Genomic DNA, 22,348 nt, shown 5'->3' with positions numbered 1-22,348 from the left:
CAATAACCTTTGATTCCCTTGCCTAACAAGAATCTATCTACCTCTGCCTTAAAAATCTTCAATGACCCCATCTCCACCATCTTCTGAGGCAGAGAATTCCAAAGTCACACAGCCCTCTGAGAGAAAAAAATTCTCCTCATCTCTGTCCTAAAAGGGCGACCTCTAATTTTAAAACAGTGTCCCCTAGTTCTGACTCACCCACAAGAGGAAACATCCTTTCGATGTCCACCTTGTCAAGGCTGGTCAGGATCTTGTATACTTCAATCAAATCACCCCTCACTCTTCCAAACTCTAGTGGAAACAAGCCCAACCTATTCTCCTAAGACAACCCACTCATTCCAGGTATCAATCTAGTAAACCTCCTTTAAACCGCCCCCAATGCATTTACATCCTTCCTTAAATAAGGAGACCAACACTGCACACAGTATTCGAGGTGCGGTCTCACCATTGCCCTGTATAATTGAAGCATAACATCCTTACTTTTATGTTTAATCCCTCTCGTAATAAAGGATAGCATTCCATTAGCCTTCTTAATTACTTGCTTTACCTGCATACTAACTTTTTGTGACTCATGTACTAGAACACCTAGATCCCTCTGCACCTCAGAATTATGCAGCCGTTCTCCATTTAAGTAATACTCTGCTTTTTTTGTTCTTCCTGCCAAAGTGAACAACTTCACATTTTCCCACATTAAACTCCATTTGCCAGATCTTTGCCCACTCACTCAACCCATCTCTTTCCATCTGCAACCTCCTCATGTCCTCTTCACAACATACTTTCCTACCTATCTTTGTGTCATTTGCAAATTTAGCTACCAGGTCTTCACTCCCCTCATCTAAGTTATAGATGTAAACTGTAAAAAGTTGAGGCCCCAGTACAGACCCCTGCGGGACGCCACTCATCACATCCTGCCAATCAGAAAAAGACCCTTTTATGCATACTCTCTGCCAGCCAACCAATCTTCTATACATGTTAATATGTTACCCACTTCGCCATGCATTTTTATTTTCTGTAATAATCTTTGATGTGACACCTTATAAAATGCTTTCTGGAAATGCAAGTACAGTACATCTACAGGGTCCCCTTTATCCACTGCGCATGTTACTGCTTCAAAAAACTCCAATAAATTGGTTAAACATGATTTTCCTTTCACAAAACCATGCCAACTCTTCCCAATTGCCTTGAACTCTTCTAAGTGTCCAGCTATAATCTCCTTAATGATTGATTCTAATAACTTCCCCACAACAGACGTCAAGCTAACTGGCCTATAGTTTCCTGTTTTCTGCCTCCCTCCTTTCTCAAATAGAGGGGTTATATTTGCTACTTTCCAATCTGACGGAACCGTTCCAGAATCGAGTGAATTTTGGAAAATTAACGCCAGTGCATCAAATACCTCAATTACCTCTTTTAAGACCCTAGGATGTCGTCCATCGGGACCAGAGACTTGCCAGCCTGCAGCTCCATCAATTTACTCAGTACCGTTTCCCTAGTGATTTCAATTTCACCAAGTTCCTTTCTCCTGTTCACCTCCTGATTTACAGCTATTATTGGAATGTTTTTTGTATCCTCTATAGTGAATACTGAAGCAAAATATTTGTTCATTTCTTCCGCCACTTCCTTATTATCTACTATTAACTCCCCACTGTCACTCTCTAGAGGACCAACACTCACTTTACTTACTCTTTTCCTTTTTAAATACCTGTAGAAACTCTTCCTATTCCTTTTTACATTTCTAGCTAGCTTCCTCTCATACCCTAATTTCTTTCTCCTGATTAACCTTTTAGTCATTCTCTGCCATTCTTTATATTCTGTCCAATCACCTGTCCTGCCACTCATCTTTGCGGAGTTTTATACTTTTTCCTTAAGTTTGATGCTTTCCTTAACATTTCTAGTTAACCACGGATGGTGGGTCCTCCCCTGAGAATTTTTCTTTATAGTAGGAATGTACTTATTCTGAATACTCTGAAATATCTCCTTAAATGTCTGCCACTGCTTCTCTATTGATCTATCCTCTAGCTTAGTTTCCCAGTTCACTTCAGCTAGCTCAGCTTTCATCCCCACATAGTTTGCCCTTATTTAATTTTAAGATACTCATCTTGGACCCACTCTTCTCCCTTTCAAACTGGATGTAAAATTCAATCATATTGTGGTCGCTGCTACCTAGGGGTGCCTTTACTCTGAGGTTATAAATTAATCCTGTCACATTACACAATACCAAGTCTAATATAACCTGCTCTCTGGTTGGTTCCAGATCATGCTGCTCTAAGAAACTATCTCGAAAGCATTCTAAGAACTTCTTGTCCAGGCTACTACTGCCAATCTGATTTTTATAGTTTGTGTAGATTAAAATCACTCATGATTATTGCCATCCCTTGATCACAAGCATACAATATTTTCTGTTGACTACTTTGTCCTACACTGTGGCTACTGTTAGGGGGCCTGTAGACTACTTCCACTAATGACTTTTTTCCCCTACTATTCCTCATCTCCACCCAAACCAATTCTACATCCTGATCTCCTGAACCAAGGTCATGTCTAACTATTGCACCAATGCCCCCTTTGATTAACAGTGCTACCCCTCCACCTTTACCTAGCTTCCTATTCTTATTGAATATCATGAACCCTTCAATATTAAGAACTCAATCTTTGACATCCTGCAGCCACGTCTCCGTAATTGCTATCAGATCATATTTATTTACTTCAATGTGGGCCATCAATTCATTTACCTTGTTATGAATGCTATCTGCATTCAGATAGAGAGCCTTCAGTTTTGTCTTTTTATTACCTTTGTAACAACTAGTCTTGACTGTTGATGTATTCTTAGGATTTTTATCTCTCTGTCCCTCCCTGCCATTCTCAGACCCTCATTTCTCATATTACTATTTTGCTCTCCTGTCTTGACTCTACACCTTGAATTGCTACCACTACCCAAATTTGACCCCTCACCTCTTGTTTAGTTTAAAGCCCTCTGTACATCCCTAGTTATGCGTTTTGTGAGGAGACTCATCCTAGCATGGTTCAGGTGTAAACAGTCCCAACGGTACAGCCCCCGCTTTCCCCATTACTGATGCCAGTGCCCCATAAACCGGAATTCACTTCTCCCACACCAGTCTTTGAGCCACGCATTTGTCTCTCTAATCTTATTTGCCCTATGCTAATTTGCACGTGGCTCAGGTAATAATCCAGAGATTATTACCTTTGTGGTTCTGCTTCTTAATTTGGTACCTTACTCCTCATACTGACTTTGCAAAACCTCTTTCCTAGTTCTACTTATGTCATTGGTGCCTACATGGGCTACAACAACTGGATCCTCCCCCTCCCACTGCAAGTTCCTCTCCAGCCCTGAGCAGATGCCCCGAACCCTGGCACTGGGCAGGCAACACAGCCGTCTGGACTCTCGCTCTTAACTGCAGAGAACAGTGTTAATCTCCCTCACTATACCATCCCCTATTACCACTACATTCCTTTTTGCTCCCATGGCTTGAATGGCTTCCTGTACCACAGTGCCATGGCCAGCCAGCTCATCCACCTTGCAGACTTCGCTTTCATCCACACAGGTTGTGAGCACCTCAAACCTGTTTGACAATTGCAAAGCCTGAGGCTCCTCTACTACTGTCTGCTTGGTCCCATTACCTGTCTCACTAACAGTCACATCCTCCTGTCCCTCACTGCTGACCAAAACAGATGACCCTCTTCTTGGAGGTGTGACTGTCTTCTGGAACAATGTATCCAAACTGCAGCCATTGTAGTTTTTAAAGCCACTGTCCAATCTTAAAGCCACAGTCCAGGAAAAAATAAGAGTATGTTCTTTACAAGCCTCCACCCTTAAAAAGATGAAACACCATTTAAAAAGTGCATTTCATTACAGGGTATGTAATACATAGACAACAAACACAAGACTTACACTCATTCATCCACCCTGCCCCCTCATACAATCTTAAGTATTAACCGATTTCAGTAATTTACATCCAGGACAATGCATCTGCAATCACATTATCTTTATTGGCAATGTGAACCATCTTTACATTGAATGGTTGAAACAATAGACTCCATCTAAACAGTCTCGTATTTTGAGTTTTAAACTTCTCAATGAATGCCAGCGGATTATGGTCAGTGTAGATTAATGTTTCCTTGTTATCGTACTCTTTTTTTCTGTTCTTTATCTGTGTTCCTTTGACCTTTTTTGCTCTTACTTCTATCCCTTTCCTTGCTTTTGGATTTTGCTCTTGTTTTCTTGATCTTTACTCTTGCCCTGTTCCGCATCATTACTACTGGATTTAACCCAGCTTTCTTTGTGTTTTTGTTCCCTGCCTCTGCTTCTTGAATTCGCATGTTTTTCCCTTTCTTTACTTTTTCTTTTACCCTATCTTTACTTCTAGATTTGTCCCTTTTCCCTCTATCTTTGTCTTTACACTATTCTCTATCGCGGCTTCTAGATTTTGATTTGGCCCTTTTTTCTCACTCTCTGCTTTTACTTCATTCTCAACTTTTAGATTTCGATTTGGCCCATTTTGCTCTCTCTTTGCTTTTACTCTCTTTACGATCTCTACTTCTGGATTTCACCTCTTTACCGTTGCTCTGCTCTTGAATATGTGTGCTGGATTCTGACTTGACTTCTTTCTCCAACTCTTTTCCATTAGCCTATTCTCGTGCTTCTTTACATGCTCCTGTTTTCGTTTTGGGTAAATGGCCCTACACAATCTACTAATACCCGACTAAATGGTGCTTCAAGGACTGAATTGGGCATTAAAGGTGCTGGTGTGATTACATGTTGAGGTTTACCTACTATCTGACATTTATGACACGTTTTACAAAATTCCACCATGCCTATATGAAGTCTTGGCCAGGTAAAATGCCTGCTTATCAATGCTTGGGTTTTCCGTATTCCTACATGTCTTGCCATGGGAACCTTGTGTGCTAATCGAAATATTTCCTTATGATATTTGGGCGGCACCACTATCTGATGAACAACTGTCCATTCCATCTGCAGGTCTGTGAAGGTGTCTCCACTTCCTCATTAGAACTCCGTTTTTATGGTAATAGCACTCCGGGACTCCTTCAGCCTCAACTTCAGTGTGAGCTGACTGCGCTAACTTGTTTAACCCTGGATCTGCTTTCTGAGCCTCAATTAAGGAAGACATGCCAAATGCTTCCTTTGAATTATCTTCATCCTTAAAGAAAGCTTCGGCTACTCTAACATCTGCTCGTGGTATTACTTTGACCTCTGGTCATGGACTTTGTTTAGCCATTGCTCTGGTTACCACACACAATGGAAAAATACCAGCTACCTGTTCTTGTAAATGCTTTGTCTCTTTAGCCTCTTTCAGGCATTCTGTGATTATGGGTGAAGCTATAACCTTCACCCCTGCCAAATCATTCCCCAAGAATAGATCCACTCCTTCCACCGGTAATTTCTTGACCACTCCTACAACCACCGATCCAGACAACAAATCACATTCCAATTGCATTTTGTACAATGGAACTGGGATATACTCTCCACTTATCCTGTTTACCAATACTACAGCTTTCATTGAACTCTATGGAGGGAAAACGAGGTCCTTCTCCAGCAAAAGAGTCTTAGTAGTTGCTGTGTCCCTTAATATAGTTATGGGTTTAGCTGCATCATTTGATGAAAAAGAGGTTGGTTATCTTCCCTTTAGACAAAAACCCTTTATATCTCTCATCTACCTTATTCACTTTACCTGCATTCACAGCAGTGTTTACCTCTAGACCCTTGTTTGCAGTTCACAGAATCACACAGTGCAGAAGAGGCCCTTCGGCTCATCGAGTCTGCACCGACACGTGAGAAACACCTGACCTACCTACCTAACCCCATTGACCAGCACATGGCCCATAGCCTTGAATGTTATGACGTGTCAAGTGCTCATCCAGGTACTTTTTAAAGGATGTGAGGCAACCCGCCTCCACCACCCTCCCAGGCAGCACATTCCAGACCGTCACCACCCTCTGGGTAAAAAAGTTTTTCCTCACATCCCCGCTAAACCTCCTGCCCCTCACCTTGAACTTATCCCTTGTGAGCCCTCGTGACTGACCCTTCAGCTAAGGGGAACAACTGCTCCCTATCCACCCTTTCCATGCCCCTCATAATCTTGTACACCTCAATCAGGTCGCCCCTCAGTCTTCTCTGCTCCAACGAAAACAAGCCATGTCTATCCAACCTCTCTTCATAACTTAAATGTTTTATCCCAGGCAACATCCTGGTGAATCTCCTCTGCACCCCCTCCAGTGCAATCACATCCTTCCTATAATGTGGAGACCAGAACTGCACACAGTACTCCAGCTGTGGCCTCACCAAGGTTCTATACAACTCCAACATGACCTCCCTACTTTTGTAATCTATGCCTCATTGATAAAAGGCAAGTGTCCCAAAAGCCTTTTTCACCACCCCACTAACATGCCCCTCCGCCTTCAGAGATCTATGCACACACACGCCAAGGTCCCTTTGTTCCTCAGAACTTCCTAGTGCCATGCCGTTCATTGAATACTTCCTTGTCAAATTACTCCTTCCAAAGTGTATCACCTCACACTTTTCAGGGTTAAATTCCATCTGCCACTTATCTGCCCGTTTGACCATCCTGTCTATATCTTCCTGTAGCCCAAGACACTCAACCTCACTGTTAACCACCCGGCCAATCTTTGTGTCATCCGCAAACTTACTAATCCTACCCCCCACGTAGTCATCTATGTCGTTTATATAAATGACGAATAATAGGGGACCCAGCACAGATCCCTGTGGTACGCCACTGGACACTGGCTTCCAGTCACTAAAGCATCCTTTTGTCATCACCCTCTGTCTCTCACAACTAAGCCAATTTTGAATCCACCTTATCAAATTACCCTGTATCCCATGTGCATTTGCCTTCTTTATAAGTCTTCCATGTGGGACCTTGTCAAAGGCTTTGCGGAAATCCATATAAACTACATCAACTGCACTACCCTCATCTACACACCTGGTCACCTCCTCAAAAAATTCAATCAAATTTGTTAGGCATGACCTACCTCTGACAAAGCCATGCTGACTATCCCTGATCAAACCTCGCCTCTCCAAGTGTAGATGGGTACTCTCCTTCAGAGCTTTCTCCAATAGTTTCCCTAACACTGACGTGAGACTCACTGGCCTGTAGTTCCCTAGCTTATCTCTACAACCCTTCTTAAATAGCGGAACCACGTTAGCTGTTCTCCAGTCCTCTGGCACCTCCCCCGTGGCCAGAGAGGAATTAAAAATTTGGGTCAGAGCTCCTGCGATTTTCTACGTTGCCTCCCTCAGCAGTCTGTGACACAAATCATTCGGACCTGGAGATTTGTCCACTTTTAAGCCTGCCAACACCTCCAATACCTCGTCACTCCCATATATCAGTTTGCTCAAGAGCCTCGCAGTCTCTGTCCCCGAGTTCGATACCTTCATCCTCATTCTCTTGGGTGAAGACGGATGTGAAGTATTCGTTCAACACTCTAGCGATGTCCTCTGGCTCCACCCATAGATTGCCCCCTTGGTCCCTAATGGGCCCTACTCTTTCCCTTGTTATCCTCTTCCCATTGATATACTTATAGAATATCTTGGGATTTTCCCTACTTTTACCAGCCAGAGCTTTCTCAAATCCCCTCTTTGCTCTCCTAATTGCTTTCTTAAGCTTCACCCTGCACTTTCTGTACTCCACTAATGCCTCCGCTGATTTGCTTCCCTTGTACCTGCTAAAAGCCTCTCGTTTCCTTATCATCATATCCTGAATATCTCTGGTCATCCATGGTTCTCTGGGCTTGTTACTCCTTCCTATCACCCTAGAGGGAACATGTTGAGCCTGTACCCTCCCCATTTCCTTTTTGAACACCCCCCACTGCTCCTCTGTAGATTTCCCCACAAGTAGCAGTTACCAGTCTACCTTGGCCAGGTCCTGCCTTATTTTACTAAAATTCACTCTCCCCCAATCCGAAACATTTTTTGCAACTTGTCTATTTCTTTGTCCATAACAAGCTTAAATTGTACCATGTCGTGGTCGCTATCACTAAAATGCTCCCCCACCACCACCTCAGCCACCTGTTCAGCTTCATTCCCCAGAATTGGGTCCAGCACTGCACCGACCCTTGTTGGACCCTCTAGATATTGACCTAAAAAGTTCTCTTGTACATATTTCCAGAAATCCACTCCATCCAAGCCCTTAACACTATGTCTATCCCAATTAATGCTGGGAAAGTTGAAATCACCTAATATAATTACCCTATTGTTATTGCTTTTACACACCTCCGCAAACTATGCACATATTTGCTCCTCAATTTCCCGCTGACTATCTGGGAGTCTATAATAAACACCTAACAATGTGGCTGCCCCTTTTTTATTCCTAAGCTTTACCCACAAAGCTTCATTCGATGCCGCCTCCAAGATATCCTCTCTCCTTACTGCAGTAACTGACTCCTTAACTATTAATGCAATGCCCCCCCCACTCTTTTACCCCCTCCCCTGTCTCGCCTGAAGATTCTATATCCCGGAATGTTGAGCTGCCAATCCTGCCCTTCCCTCAACCACGTCTCAGTGATGGCTACTATATCACAATTCCACGTGTCAATCCTCACCCTTAACTCATCCGTTTTACCTGTAATACTCCTGGCATTAAAGTAGAGGCCACCCGGCCTTGCTTTACTCCCTTGAAGCTTATTGCAGCTGTACTCCCTCTAACTTGATTGTTTTACTGTTTTATGATGTGTCCCTATTCTGCTAACATTCTGTGTCCCCTCCCCCTGCCGAATTAGTTTAAACTCCTCCCAACAGCACTAGCAAACCCGCCCGCAAGGATGTTAGTCCCGCTCTGGTTCAGATGTAGACCGTCCCGCTTGCACAGATCCTGCGTTCCCCAGAAACGGTCCCAGTGATCCAGGAATCTAAAACCCTCCCTCCTGCACCAACTCTTAAGTCACGTATTCATCTGTGCTATTCTCCTATTTCTGAGCTCGCTAACATGTGGCACTGGGAGTAATCCAGAGATTACAATCCGAGAGGTCTTGATTTTAAGTCTACTTCTTGATGCAAGACCTTATCCCTCTTTCTACCTACGTCATTGGTACCAACATGTACCATGACCTCTGCCTTATCACCCTCCCCCTTCAGGATGCCCTGCAGCCATTCAGTGACATCCTGGCCCCTGGCACCAGGGAGGCAACACACCATCCTGGAGTCACGTTGATGGCCACAGTAGTGCCTATCTGTTCCCCTGACTATAGAATCCCCTATTACTATTGCTCTTCCTCTCTTCCTCCCCTCTTGTACAGACAGGCTGCTTGTGGTGCCAGAAGCTTGGCTCTGTCTGCACTCCCTTGAGGAATCAGTGCCCTCAGCCTCCAAAATACCGATTTGCGAGTGGGCCACTAGGAGACTCCTGAACGACCTGCCTGTTTCTCTTGGCCTGCCTGGTGGTCACCCATTCCCTTCCTTCCTCAAGTCCCTTCAGCTGCAATGTGACCACCTCTCTCAATGTGCTACCCACGATGCTCTCAGACCCGCAGATGCTCTACAGTGTCCCCAGCTGCCGTTCCAGCTCTGAAACCCAAGCTTCCAGGAGCTGCAGCTGGACACACTTCCTGCACACATGCTGGTCCCGGCCACTGAAAATGTTCCCGGTGTCCCACATGGAGCACGCCACGGCTTTGAGCTCTCCTGCCATGGCTTATCCCTTTAAATTAAACCTTTTAAATCAATTACTCTAGGGCCCTTCCTTCCTGATCCTCGTTACTACAGAATATATAAACTATAAACTACAAAAAGACCTTAAATATAAGTGATTAAAGTAGTAAATACTTACCCAACCTTACCCACTACTTACCAGTCATTCCTTTCCCTTGTAGCCTCTACTGCTGCAGCAGGGCAAGACCGCTCTCTGAAGATTTAAGAAGTTGGATAGCAAAGAAGAAATGCAAAGAGCACCTCTTCCCCTATGCATTGAATTCCCACTGTGCACCAAATTGCCAATACCCACACTCACTCTGGCCGTGTCTCACTCAGGATGAGGTCTCTCCCCTGCTCGTGTGCAAGCAGACTGTAGTGTGCTTCTAAATAGTCCCTTTCTTAAATAGAGCTGAGGTGAGCTGAGATGACTCACACTAGTTAAGCTTCAAATAGTAATCAACACCTATTCAGGCCCTAATCAGGCTTCAGGTGATTGACAGTTAACTGTCACACAGTCAGCTGAGTCAGCTACCTTACCAACCTTTTAACTAGACTACTGAACTTACAAAAATTAAAGAGAAAGAGAAAGACTTAACAGTTCAATTCCCACTGTGCACCAAATTGCCAATACCCACACTCACTCTGGCTGTGTCCCACTCAGGATGAGCTCTCTCCCCTGTTTGTATGCAAGCAGACTGTAGTTAAAGCTACAATTTTGCCCGTGGCATTTTCGTTTTGAGTCTCCCTTTCAGACTCACTCTTATGAACTCCAACAAGTCCCACTGGCTTCCCTCGCAGCTTCCAGCATTCTGAACGAATGTGTCCCACATCATTACAGTGGTAACATTTCGGCCTTCAAGTTTTACCTCCTTCCTTATTACCTTTCCTCCTGATCTGGGGAGGAGATTTCAAAGTATCCCCAGCTATCCATTTCTTACCCTGGCTCCTTGCCTGCCTTTCACTCTCCCACTTTCTATCCTTTTCAAATTTATGGGGGTGATGGAAAAAACGTTTGTTTTTATGGATCAGCTCATATTTGTCAGCCATTATTGCTGCCAGCCTGGCAGTTGCAACCCTTTGGTCTTCCGCATGGGTTCTTATTACAGAAGGTAGGGAGTTTTTTAATTCTTCCAAGAGAATGGTCTCTCTGAGGACTTCATAGGTAGGTTCAACTCCTAATGCTTTTATCCACCTGTCAAAACTGCTTTGTTTAAGCCTGTCAAATTCAATGTAAGTTTTCCCAGGCTGTTGTCTTAAAATTTGAAACTTTTGTCTGTAAGCTTCAGGGACCAACTCATATGCACTCATAATGGCCTTGTTCATCACTTCATAATCCCTGGAAACCTCCTCTGACAGTGAAGCATAAATTTCCTGTGCTCTACCTGTCAATTTGCTTTGCATGGGCAATGCCCAGTTTTCTTTTTTGCCAATTCATCTGCTTAGCTATCTTCTCAAAATTAAATAAAGAATGCTTCGATATCCCTTTCCTAACATTTGGGAAGAACTGGGTTCTCATCTGGAGATAGATCATGCCTCACTTACTGTTGTTTCTTTTTTAACTGCCAGCATTTTAAGCTGGAATCCTCTGCCTCTTTCCTTGTCGCTATCCTTCTTTATCCTGGTTTTTCCTTATCTTTATCCTTCTTTTATCCTTTTTATCCTTTTATCCTTCTTTCTTTGTCTTTATCCTTCTCTCTTGCCTGGAATTCTCATTCTCTTTCTGCCTGTTCTCTTTAGAAATCAAGTTTTTGCATTTCCATTTCTTTTGCTTCCAATTCAAGCTTCTTCATTTCTAACTGAAATCTCACTGCCTCCAGGTGTGACTTACTCCCTGGAGAACATGGTCTCTCTAGTATTCCTTCTAGTTTTAAATACTAGTTAATCTAACTCCCAGTTACGCTTTCGTTAAGACAACAGTAAGACACATAGATTTTAAAAGACCCAGGGTAAGAACCACGCTATCTTGAACAATCAAAGTGAGTTTTCTTAACTTCAGTTCTTTGTAGACAGCAGCTTGAGGTAGATGCTGGAGGCTTTTTCACACTTCTTTTAAATCTTAGAATGCCTGCCCTCACACACAACCTTCACTCCTTTATACCTATTTTCCCCTTTGAATGCAAATTCCCATTGTTTTGCAATGGGCAGAATTTTACGGCCCCGTTTCGGGGTGGCGGGGCCGTAAAATGCGGCGAGACATTCTAAACCTCATTGGTGTTGGCGGGAACGTAAAATCCCGCTGCCGTAAAATTTCGCCCAATGTCTTTGGACTTTTACTTCTCTAATAATAAAATCTATCATAGTACCAATTTTACCAGTAACCTTTGAGAAAAATAAACACACTGGGCAGGATTTTCCCCTCCATTGGGTGGGTGCGGCAGGTGGGCCCAGGAGTGGCCGCGAAACCAGCCACTGCCTGCGATCAGGCCCCAACCGAGATTTCATGCTGGCGGGCCAATTAAGCCCGCCCAGCATGAAAGGTGGCTCTGCACTGGCCGGAAGGGCTGAGCGGGGGCAGGGACCTGTTGGCTGCCGGGTCCAATGGCGACCCGGCGGCCGGTTTAAAAACGGTCCAGGCAGCCCCAGAAAGGCTGCCAGGGAAGGACCTCTGTCTGCCATTCTAACATGGACTCGAGTGCAGCTGCAAATGCCAGGCAGGAGGGCAGGTCGGGTGGGCACTCTGCCTCCCGCTTTTCTGATGAATGCCTCTCTGCCTTCGAGGAGGAGGTGGTTTCCAGAAGGGACACCCTTGTCCCCAGAGATGGGAGGATGAGGCCACTGCACCTCACCAAGAGGGCATGGGAGGAGGTGGAAGCCCAGGTGAGCAGCCATGATGTAGTGTGGCGCACCTGGATGCAGTGCCAGAAGCGCTTCAGTGACCTGCTGCGCTCAGGGAGAATGAGTACCGTGTTGGCATGGGTCAGTGTGCAGAAGTGTTGAGGTCTGGTGATCCGCCGAGGACCTCAGGGGTGCTAGAGTCTGAGTGCCAACTATCAGTGATGCCGGAGCTGGCCAAGGGGCTGAGCCCTGGCTGCTTGGACTGAGTGCCTTGCAGCTTGAACCTGCAGTCCCCATTGATCATTGGAAGACGACGGCACAGTGATGCTGATTTCCATTGTCCCACCAGGGTACCTGGCATGCATGGTGACAGTGTGATGACTTTAACTAATGACATGTCCTTGTTCTCCCCTTTAGGTTCGCCAGCAGGCATCCGATCTGCATACCTTGAAGGGCCACCCCTTACACCGGAGGATCACTGGGCGTCATTTTCACTTGCGTCACACCCACTATGAAGCAGGCGCCAGGGCAGATACTAGAACCTTGGTGGGCATTAGAGTGGCGGCTAGTACCCCGGGCACTTCACAGTTGCTTGAGGGGCAGACGGTGGCAGAGAGTGCCCAGAGCGATGGCAGCTGGAGGACTGCTGGAGACCAGGACGATGCTGAATCGAAGGCTGATGATGAGCCTCTAGAGCCGTCCATTAGGCGCAGATGCTGGATGTCCAGTGAGATGTGCAGGAGGATCTGGCAGAGATCTATGAGGGTGTGCGTGCCATGGCTTCGGTGATGGAGGAGCCCATGTGGAGCATGAGTACTGCATTGACCATCATGGGCGAGCACACTGCCTCCTCCATTGAGAGAGTGGCGACTCTCATGGAGAGGCAGCTCCAGGGACAGAATCAGGTGTTCCTGCAAGCCCTCACACAGGCAATGACTTCAGGTGGTCAGTGTCAGTGTGGGAGATGGATGAGGCACCCAGCATCCCAGCTAGGTGCCCGTCCATCAATGGTGAGCAGGAAGGTCCAGAGTGACCTCACATTGGCGCATGAGTTGCCTGTCGCCTCTGCTGGCTCCTCTCAGGGCGTTCTGGGTGTCAGCAGCAGCTCCCCCGCCCCTCTGCCAGTGACCGTTTAATCTGATGAGGCTGCGTGACTGGGGAGATGCCAGCCGTGGCACTGGCCGCTCCCTCCAAGGTGGGGCCAGCACAGCCTCCACTGGCAAGAGGATGACCACCAAGTTCATCAAGGCCAACATGACAGCACAGTCAGCAGGCTGTCTCCAGTGCTGGTGCCAGTGAGGGGAAGCACCTAGATGTAGCACTCGCAAATGTAAGTTAAAGGCACCATGAGCACAAGAGGGACAGTTTACGGGTAATTTTAAGTTTATTTCTGTTTACTATACTGCCCTGAGTTTGAAGACCGGAAACGTTTCTGTAAATAGTTTGGAAGTGTCACAAGGAGATAAATTTTGTTTCGTCGTCATGACCTGTGTATGCTTCACCTTTTTATTTTATTGGTGCAGGGAGCGCCAGTATGTAATGCTGGACTTAAGTAGGTCCGAACTTTATTGCACAGGCAATAAAGACAAGTGTTCTTTGTGTTCAAATGAAAGAGTCCTTTCAGGCACCCGGGATGGAGGAGGCAGCCCTGGCATGCGTTTGAAGCTCATCTTTGGCAGCCTAGCTGAAGGAGCATTGGATAAATGCGTCCCTGTCTTCCTGCCTCCCTGGAAGTTACCAAGATCTGGCTCCATGCCCTAAGTGTTCTCCTCACTTTCCTCATCTTCAGACTCACTACTGGACTCATCATCTGGGGCCTGTGCAGTGGCATCAAGATCTCCTTCCTCCAGTGGGTCACCCTTGCCAGTCTGTTCTTGGGTATTGGAGAGGCACCATGAGCCACCTTTTCAAGGGAATAGCCCTAATCACCCAGCAGCTATCCATCCACTCGGGCTGAAACACTGAAAAGCCTCGGCACCTGGGAGTGTCTCAGGATGTATGCGTCATGGGAGCTGCTAGGGTACCTTGCACAGACTTGCAGAATCTACATCCTGTGGTCAGACACTATCTGCACATTCATGGGGTGGAATCCCTTCCCATTGACGAAGGTACTCGGCTCACCCGCTGGTGCCTTGATGGCCACATATGTGCATTCTATAGCACCCTGGAGACAGGGGAACTAGCAATCGCTACAAAGCCTCTGCCTCGCTCAGCCTGGCTGACCTTGTCCATACGGTAATGAATAAAGGTCAGTACCCACCTGAACAGAGCTTCTGTCACCAGCTTGACGTAACTGTGGACAGCTGATTGGGAGACTACACAAAGATCCCCCACTTAGCCCTGGAAAGAGCCAGAGGCATAGAGGTTGAGGGCCACTGTGACCTTCAGAGCCACTGGCATGGGGTGTCCACCCACACAGTCGGAGCTGATCTCAGGCCCAATCATCTGGCAAGTGGAGGTCATGGTCTCACTTGAGAGGCGGAGCCTCCTTTGGCATTGTACCTCGAACATATTGAGGTAGCTGCATCGCCGCCAGTAAACCCTGGCAGCAGGATAGTGGTGTCTTCTGTGGCCCCTTCCACCTTGGACTACCTGCAAGCCCTACGCCCCTTGTGCCTGCGCCTCTCCTCACACAGGTCCTTTCCCTGGAAGCTGCATCGGGACACCTGGCCTCCTCTCCCTTCTGCCGCTCTCTTCCTTGTCAGAGGAGGTGCCACCAGCAGAGACCACAATCCTCATTACCAGGGTAAGGGAAGGCTGCCTGATACCTGGAAGGGTCCACACGGTCTGAATCCCCCAGGGGCCTAGCAGACAGCAATGAGGCCTGGAAATGTTAAGAATGAAGTCCTGAACAGAGATGAAGCTGCCAAGTACCAATAAGCAACAAGCTGAAAACTATCTCCAAAACTTCTCACTACTCACACTGGCAATGCTGTTGACCCCCTTTTATCCCGCCCTTGGATGAGGATTGTGAAAATGTTGGCTGGCCGCCTGCATGTTTTGCCCGTGCGACGAGCAGAAAATCGCATGGGCAAAGAAAAATCGCAGTCAATTGGACTGTTAAGGGCCTTAATTGGCCCGTGAATTAATGGGGGGGGGGCACCCCTCCAGCACCTGCGCATGTCCGCCAAGTGAAATATTATGCGAGTGCGCGATGATGTCGGGACGTCATGGTGTGCTATTTTACTCCTGACCAGGTCGGGCGCGTGCCCGCCTGCAGGATGAAAAATTCTGCCCACTGTTCCTTCACTTCTGGCTAGGTGTAATATTTCACTCCCTCTTTTGAATTCAATCTAGTCTGGTTTATTTAGAAATGCAATTGTTCCCTTTACATCTTGCATCCTAAAACTTCCCTCATGTTTACTTAACGTGCATTTACTTAACATTTCAAACCTAGCTTATCTTCTGCTACATCAAACCCTTCAGGCCTTTAATTCAAATTAAGTTCCCTCCTACACACACACATACACAAAATTATTATATTTTCCTGACAATAGTTTTTTGTTTCTATTGGTGGCCCACATTTGCACACTGATTAGATATTGGTGAATGGAACAAAGTTCATTCCACACATGGATGGAAAATATTAGTGGGGATGTTGGTGGGTAGTGCCTTATTTTGGGCATGATCCAATTTCCAGGCCTCTTTCTCTTAATATATTTACATCCCTTGCATTTTTCTTGCATTTTCCCTTTTTGTACTTATCACTATTTTCTTTTGATCCCTTTGTTGTCAGTTTTGCTGGCAATTTTTGTAAAGTTTTGTTTTGATCCCAGTTTTGTCAATGAGTGAGGCCCACCAACACTCACCCCGTACTCCTCACCCCCATGCCCCTCCATATCCGCTCCATAACCCCCTTTGACTCTTTGTCCCCCATGCCGACTCACCCATTCCCATATGCCCTCACTCCCCAATGCCGACTCACCCGTCCCCATACCCCCTCACCCTCCCCAATGCCGACTCACCCATCCGCATACCCCTCATTCTCCCCACCCATTCACCCAGCTTTCACTATGTACAGAACTCTTGAGCCCTATAATATAAAGTCCTTGATGTGTTCATGAAACTGTCAAAATAAACAAAACTCATTCATAAACTGCTTCAAAAAAACATAATCCTCTTAAGTGGTCATAAACAGTCAAGATAAATAACTCATACTACCCTTGACAGCAGTGTCAACAACTTCTGCTGAGTTGAATCCATTAGTAGGGTTTAGATCTCAGCCAAGCTGATGGGATTCCGTTGCACAGCTGTGTAAACAGCCTCCAGAGCTGAATGCATTAAGACCTCAGTCATCTGTTGAAACTTAAAAGCAGAGTAGCAAATGTCTGAGCTGTCATTCAATTAAAAGATTAAATCACAGGCAACTGACACAGTCAAATCTAAATATCAATATTGTTCAATGCAGAAGAGCACTTTATCCCTTGGATAATGTACTCTAATACATTTGAATACTTTTCCACTTTCACAATGCTTTACAATTTAATGGTTACTTACCTTTTAAGAACAAAGCCTAGCAATCACTGTATTAAAACATATTTAGCTTATCATACACTAGTACATTATGTCATGTGAAGTTGTCACACTTTTTAAGTATACCTGTCAAAAGGCTGCCGACTCCAGACTAGGGTTCCCCCTTAGTTCACGACACCTCTGAGCTATTGTGAACCACATTGCAATCAGAAGCCGGCCTGACTCTATGAAAATTGCGAAGGATCCAAAACGTCCACCCCCGCAATGGAGTTGGCCAAGGCAGGAGTGCTCCAAGATGGCTCAAGGCTCACCCCCTTTCCTGCGCCAATCAAAATAGCCAGCAACAGGAATAAGGACAAGATGTCCGCATGTGGGACCTGCACACCTCCACTTCCGCCTGCCCAATGTGGGTTTGCCCCTTGTCGGATCAGGAAAATATGGCCCACTTTGTTTCTCTTACATTCTATTTCTTATGCTGTGTGTATTTGTGCACAGAATTTTTATTTGGGTGATTATTCCCATTCTGTCAATCTTTTTCTCATTCTATTTGACTTGCGCTGTGCATTTTCGCATCCTCGTTATGTTAACTAGTTTCAGTCTTTCCCTCATGCCCTATTTACCCTTTCCCACATGTGGAAGGACATGAGTTCTTTTTCTAACCCCAAAAATGAGTAAAGGAAGGAGAGCCAGCATAACTTGGTTCTCTGGGATTTGAAGAGAATGGTTGAAAAATTGTGCTCTGCGGCACTAATAGTTTTGGAGCTACAGGTGCCATTTTGGTGTGTATTTCCAGCATTTCAGGTTTTCAACATCTGCACTATTCTGCTTTTTAATGACTCCTAATTAGATGTACTTCTCATTTTTCGCTCCCATTCAGTTTTTTCAGCTTTCTAGTGTCTGACCTTGGTTTCTCTTGGTTTAGCATTATATTCACTGGAGTTCAGAAGAATGAGGGGGGATCTCATAGAAACCTATAAAATTCAAACAGGACTAGACAGGGTAGGTGCAGGAAGGATGTTCTCGATGGTGCGGGAATCCAGAACCAGGGGTCACAGTCTGAGGATATGGGGTAGACCATTTAGGACTGAGCTGAGGGGAAATTTCTTCACCCAGGGAGTGGTGAGCCTGTGGAATTCGTTACCACAGAAAGTAGTTGAGACCAAAACATTGTATGTTTTCAAGAAGGAGTTAGAAATAGCTCTTGGGGCGAAAGGGATCAAAGGGTATGGGGAGAAAGCGGGAGCAGGCTATTGAGTTGGATGATCAGCCATGATCATAATGAATGGTGGAGCAGGCTCGAAGGGCTGAATGGCCTACTCCTGCTCCTAGTTTCTATGTTTCTAGCAGCCCTACCAAGCAGAATGTCTGCACAATGTCTGCAAGTGCCTTATTCAGAGTATAATTAGTATGTATTAGATATGTCTGGTCTTTGTATAGATGCCTTCAAATTGACCAAACATTCCTCCTTTGTGATTTCTGTATAATGCTAAAGATAGTCTTCTTTTTTCAGAAAAAAGACCCAACAGTTAAAGGAGAAATGTCTCCTGGAGAACATTTACATCGGGGTGTTTGGACAGACAGGGGCTGGGAAAAGTTCACTAGTAAACGCAGTTTTAGAGGAGGAGTCTTTGCTGCCCACATCGTCGACAGGAGCCTGCACATCAGCCATAATAAAAGTGCAATCCGGCAGAGGTCGCAAGTTTAAAGCAGAGATTGAATTCCTCAAGGAGAAGGTAATGAACATCAGAGACAGCAGGATCCACAGGGACATACTCCTGCTGATTTCTGTTCAGCCTCTATTTCATTTCAGACTACAGTGCAATAATCACCATCGAGTGATTTCCCCTCTCCAACTCATAGAGTGGGGTCGGACTGACTGGGGTTGGATAAGAAAGGGCTTGGACACAAAGTAGTGTTGGTAACATTCATGCCACACAAATGCCAGGCAATGACCATCTCCAATAAGAGCGAATCCAACCATTTCCCCATGACATTCAAAGGCATCCCCGATTATCAATATCATGGGGGGGTTACCATTGACTTGAAGCAGAACTGGATCCGCCATATAAATACTGTGGCTACAAGAGCAGATCAGAAGCTGGGAATTCTGTGGTGAGTTACTTACCTCCTGACTCCCCAAAGATTGCCCACCGTCTACTAGGTGCAAGTTAGGAGTGTGGTGGAATACTCTTCACTCTCCTGGATGAGTGCAGCTCCAGCAACACTCAAGAAGCTCCAAACCATCCAGGACAAAGCAGTCAGCCTGATCAGCATCCCATCCACCAGCTCCAACATCCACTCTATCCACCAATGACGCACAGTAGCAGCAGTGTGTATCATCTGCAGGAACTCACCAAGTCTCCTTAGACAGCACCTTCCACACCCATGATCACTATGACCTAAAAGGACAAGGGCAGCAGATGTATGGGAACACCACCACATGAAAGTTCCCCTCCAAGCCACACACCATCCTGACCTCCAAGTTTCCTGACATGGAAACATTAATTTACTGTTGCTGGGTCAAAATCCTGGAACTCCCTCCCTAACAGCACTGCTACCTGCATCCCAAGGACTTCAGCAATTGAAGAAGGCGGCACACCATTACTTTCTCAATTGTAATTAGGAATGGACAATAATTGCTGGCCTAACCAGTGATGCTCACATCCCATTAATGAATTTTTAGAAAAAGAGTGGAATTGGACTGAGAACAGTGTTGTAGATACTTAGTGAGGTTGTACTGTATTAAAATGTGAATTTAGAATCATAGACATAGGCCACAGTCCTGCTTTTGTCTCAAAAATAAGTTTACTACACAGTCACAGACGGGTTATTCATTGTAAAATGAACAGACATCAAGTTTATATAAAATGTGGTTGCGGTAAAACAGGTTACAGCCTTACCATGCCGGGGATGAGATTAGGGACAGGGGATATGGGGGATCAGGAGTGATTGGGGGCTGGGAGGGAGCTCAGGAGTCAGGGAGAGATTGGGAGTTAGGCGAATGATTGGGGGTTGTGAGTACAGATCAGGATTGGGGATCGGGTAGGTGAGTTTGTGGGTCAGGGGAAGACTTGGGTTGGGTGGTATGGTTGGTGGATAGTGGGGTAGGAGGAGTGTTAATTATGGCTCATTAGCTGGGAAGATCACTTCTGTTCCTTTTTGCTGGAAGGCACTTACCAGCACTTTGCACCTCCCTGCTGCTGCTGGATTTCCCGAGACCTGAGAAGTTAGGCTCACAGCCGTTAGATGTAATACCAGTAAATGTAAGGCACACAACCTCAATAATATCTTTAACATATTTAAATGACTGGCATGGCTCTAGAGAGCAGATTGATTTTTTAAAGTTAATTTTATTTTGTTAGTCTCCACCCCCAACTTGACTCTGTTAAATAGTACATTGGAGGCTGTTTGGGGCTGGGCACCTGGGTTTTGAAACGTTAGCCCCACATTCGCCATACGCTTCTCCTACTCATTTTGGGGGCTTAAATTCCCACCATTATTTCGGTGCAAAGGCATGAAAAGAGAATGGAGTCTCTAGCTTTGGCGTGGGGTTGGGGGGTAAAGTTAATTTAAAGAAAAACATGGGTCAGCTGGTCTTAGAGAATGCTGTACAGACACTGTCACCCTTTATTGCAGTCTTTTAATTCTAAGTTTTAACTACAAACCTTAAAATAAATTAAATCTGTAACAATTGTGTGGTTGGGTAGGGTGGGGTTGGACAGAGCTTGGTTAGATACTACTGTTTGATAATACTGTGAAGTTGCAGGCATTCTTTTGGCGCCAATTACCAAGTTTATGGTCCTGCCTCAAAGGACATTGATTAGAAACATTTTGTATATGAAAATCAATTGAAATTTGACATCGAAATCTCTCTGGACTATTTTTATTATAGGAATGGAATGAAGAACTAAAAGTTCTGGTTGAGCTGTGTGAGAAGGACGATGATAGTGACGATGATGATGAAGATAATAAGGAGGTCGAGATGGCAAAGAATAAACTAAAAACTATTTATGGAGATTATGGACCAGAGAAGAACTATGACGATTTGATAAAAATGAACATTTATCAAGATATCCCCAAAAGTGGAAAAAAAATTTTATCTGAGGAAAATGTGAGTCCTTAACTGAGTTATGGTCAGTTAAGGGAACTGGATGAGTTTCCAAACTTAACTTCACTGCTGTTCTATTCTTATTTTGGAATATGATAAAAATGCATTTGGGCAGTTTAGCATTCACTAAACTACGCAGGGATTTCAAACAATCCTAGTGGCAGCCACAAAGTAAAGAGTAAGGGCTAGGGAATCAAAGCTAGCAGGTTGGATCCCTGTCTCCTAAAGACACTCCCTGCCAGGAACACAGCTTCACAGAACTTGACCCTAACAGGGTTACCTGCAGGACTGTGTGCTTTGTTTGTTTTCATCTGTATGTCACCTGGTTATCTGCCACTCTCATAACTTTGTCTGTCTGTGGTTATCAAATGTCAGGTTCTTTCTCTAATCTAATTCTCTGTATTTCTTATCCTAATCTTTTTCTATGACCTGTCTCCTGTTTCTTTCTGACCCCTCTCAGTCTGAATTTCTCTAGCCTCAGCCTCATTCTCTAACCCATCTGTCTCATTTTAACCTGTCCCGATAATCAAATTGTTTCTCTCTAATCTCTATACCTACAATTTTCTATCTCTGTCTCTTTAATCTCTTGTTTTGCTGCAACTCTCTGTCTGTACCTTGATTATCTGTCTGTGGCTCTCTAAGCTGTGTCTTTCCTTCTGTGCCATATTATATTAAACCTTTATCAAACTTGTTAGGCTTCAGCTAGAGTGTTGAGTCCAATTCTGGACTTTAGGAAGGATATCAAGGCTTTGGAGGGAATAGAGAAGAGATTTACTAGAATGCTACAGGGGACGAGGCACTTCAATTATGTAGAGGTTGGAGAAGATGGAATTATTTTCCTCAGAGCAGGGAGAAGAGAGAAGGAGACTTAACAGATGCCTTCAAAATCATGAGGGATGAAGGGTTTTGATACAGTAAATATGTAGAAATTGTTTCCAGTGGCAGGAGGAAGCATTTAAAATAATTTACAAGAAGGAGCGAGGGAAGATGTGGAGGAAATCTTTTATGCAATGAGTGTTATGATCTAGAATGATCTGGTTATGATCTCCCCCCTCCCACTGTCAGAGCAGAGCTCCTCCCTCCCACTCAGGAGTGGGGAGAGGCCATGTAGGCAAATTTCTGCTTGTAAGAACAAGAGGGCAATAATAGTAGGAGACTTCAACTATCCTAATATCAACTGGGATTCAAACAACATAAGGGGCACTGAGGGAGAAAAATTCATGCAGTGTGTCCAGGAAAATTTTTTCAACTAATTGGTGACAAACCCAACGAGAGGAGATGCAATTCTAGAGCTAGTCTTGGGGAACAAAGAAGGG

At 45.1% G+C, this 22,348-nt stretch overlaps 1 protein-coding gene across 2 annotated transcripts in view; it reads left to right on the top strand.

The window, feature by feature from the left end:
* The window catches only part of LOC144695847 (nuclear GTPase SLIP-GC-like), a 222,811-nt gene that overhangs the window by 64,061 nt on the left and 136,402 nt on the right, over nucleotides 1–22,348 (top strand). For both annotated transcript variants that reach the window (XM_078566877.1, XM_078566876.1), the window contains exons 5-6: nucleotides 18,435–18,657; nucleotides 20,817–21,035. In XM_078566877.1, the coding sequence (XP_078423003.1) occupies nucleotides 18,435–18,657; nucleotides 20,817–21,035 (442 nt within the window). The remainder of the gene's footprint in view (nucleotides 1–18,434; nucleotides 18,658–20,816; nucleotides 21,036–22,348) is intronic.

This window comes from Cetorhinus maximus, chromosome 21 (assembly GCF_964194155.1).
Source record: "Cetorhinus maximus chromosome 21, sCetMax3.hap1.1, whole genome shotgun sequence".
NCBI classification, from domain to species: domain Eukaryota; kingdom Metazoa; phylum Chordata; class Chondrichthyes; order Lamniformes; family Cetorhinidae; genus Cetorhinus; species Cetorhinus maximus.
Note: the sequence above shows the minus strand (reverse complement) of the source record. Positions and strands in the feature narration are given on the sequence as shown.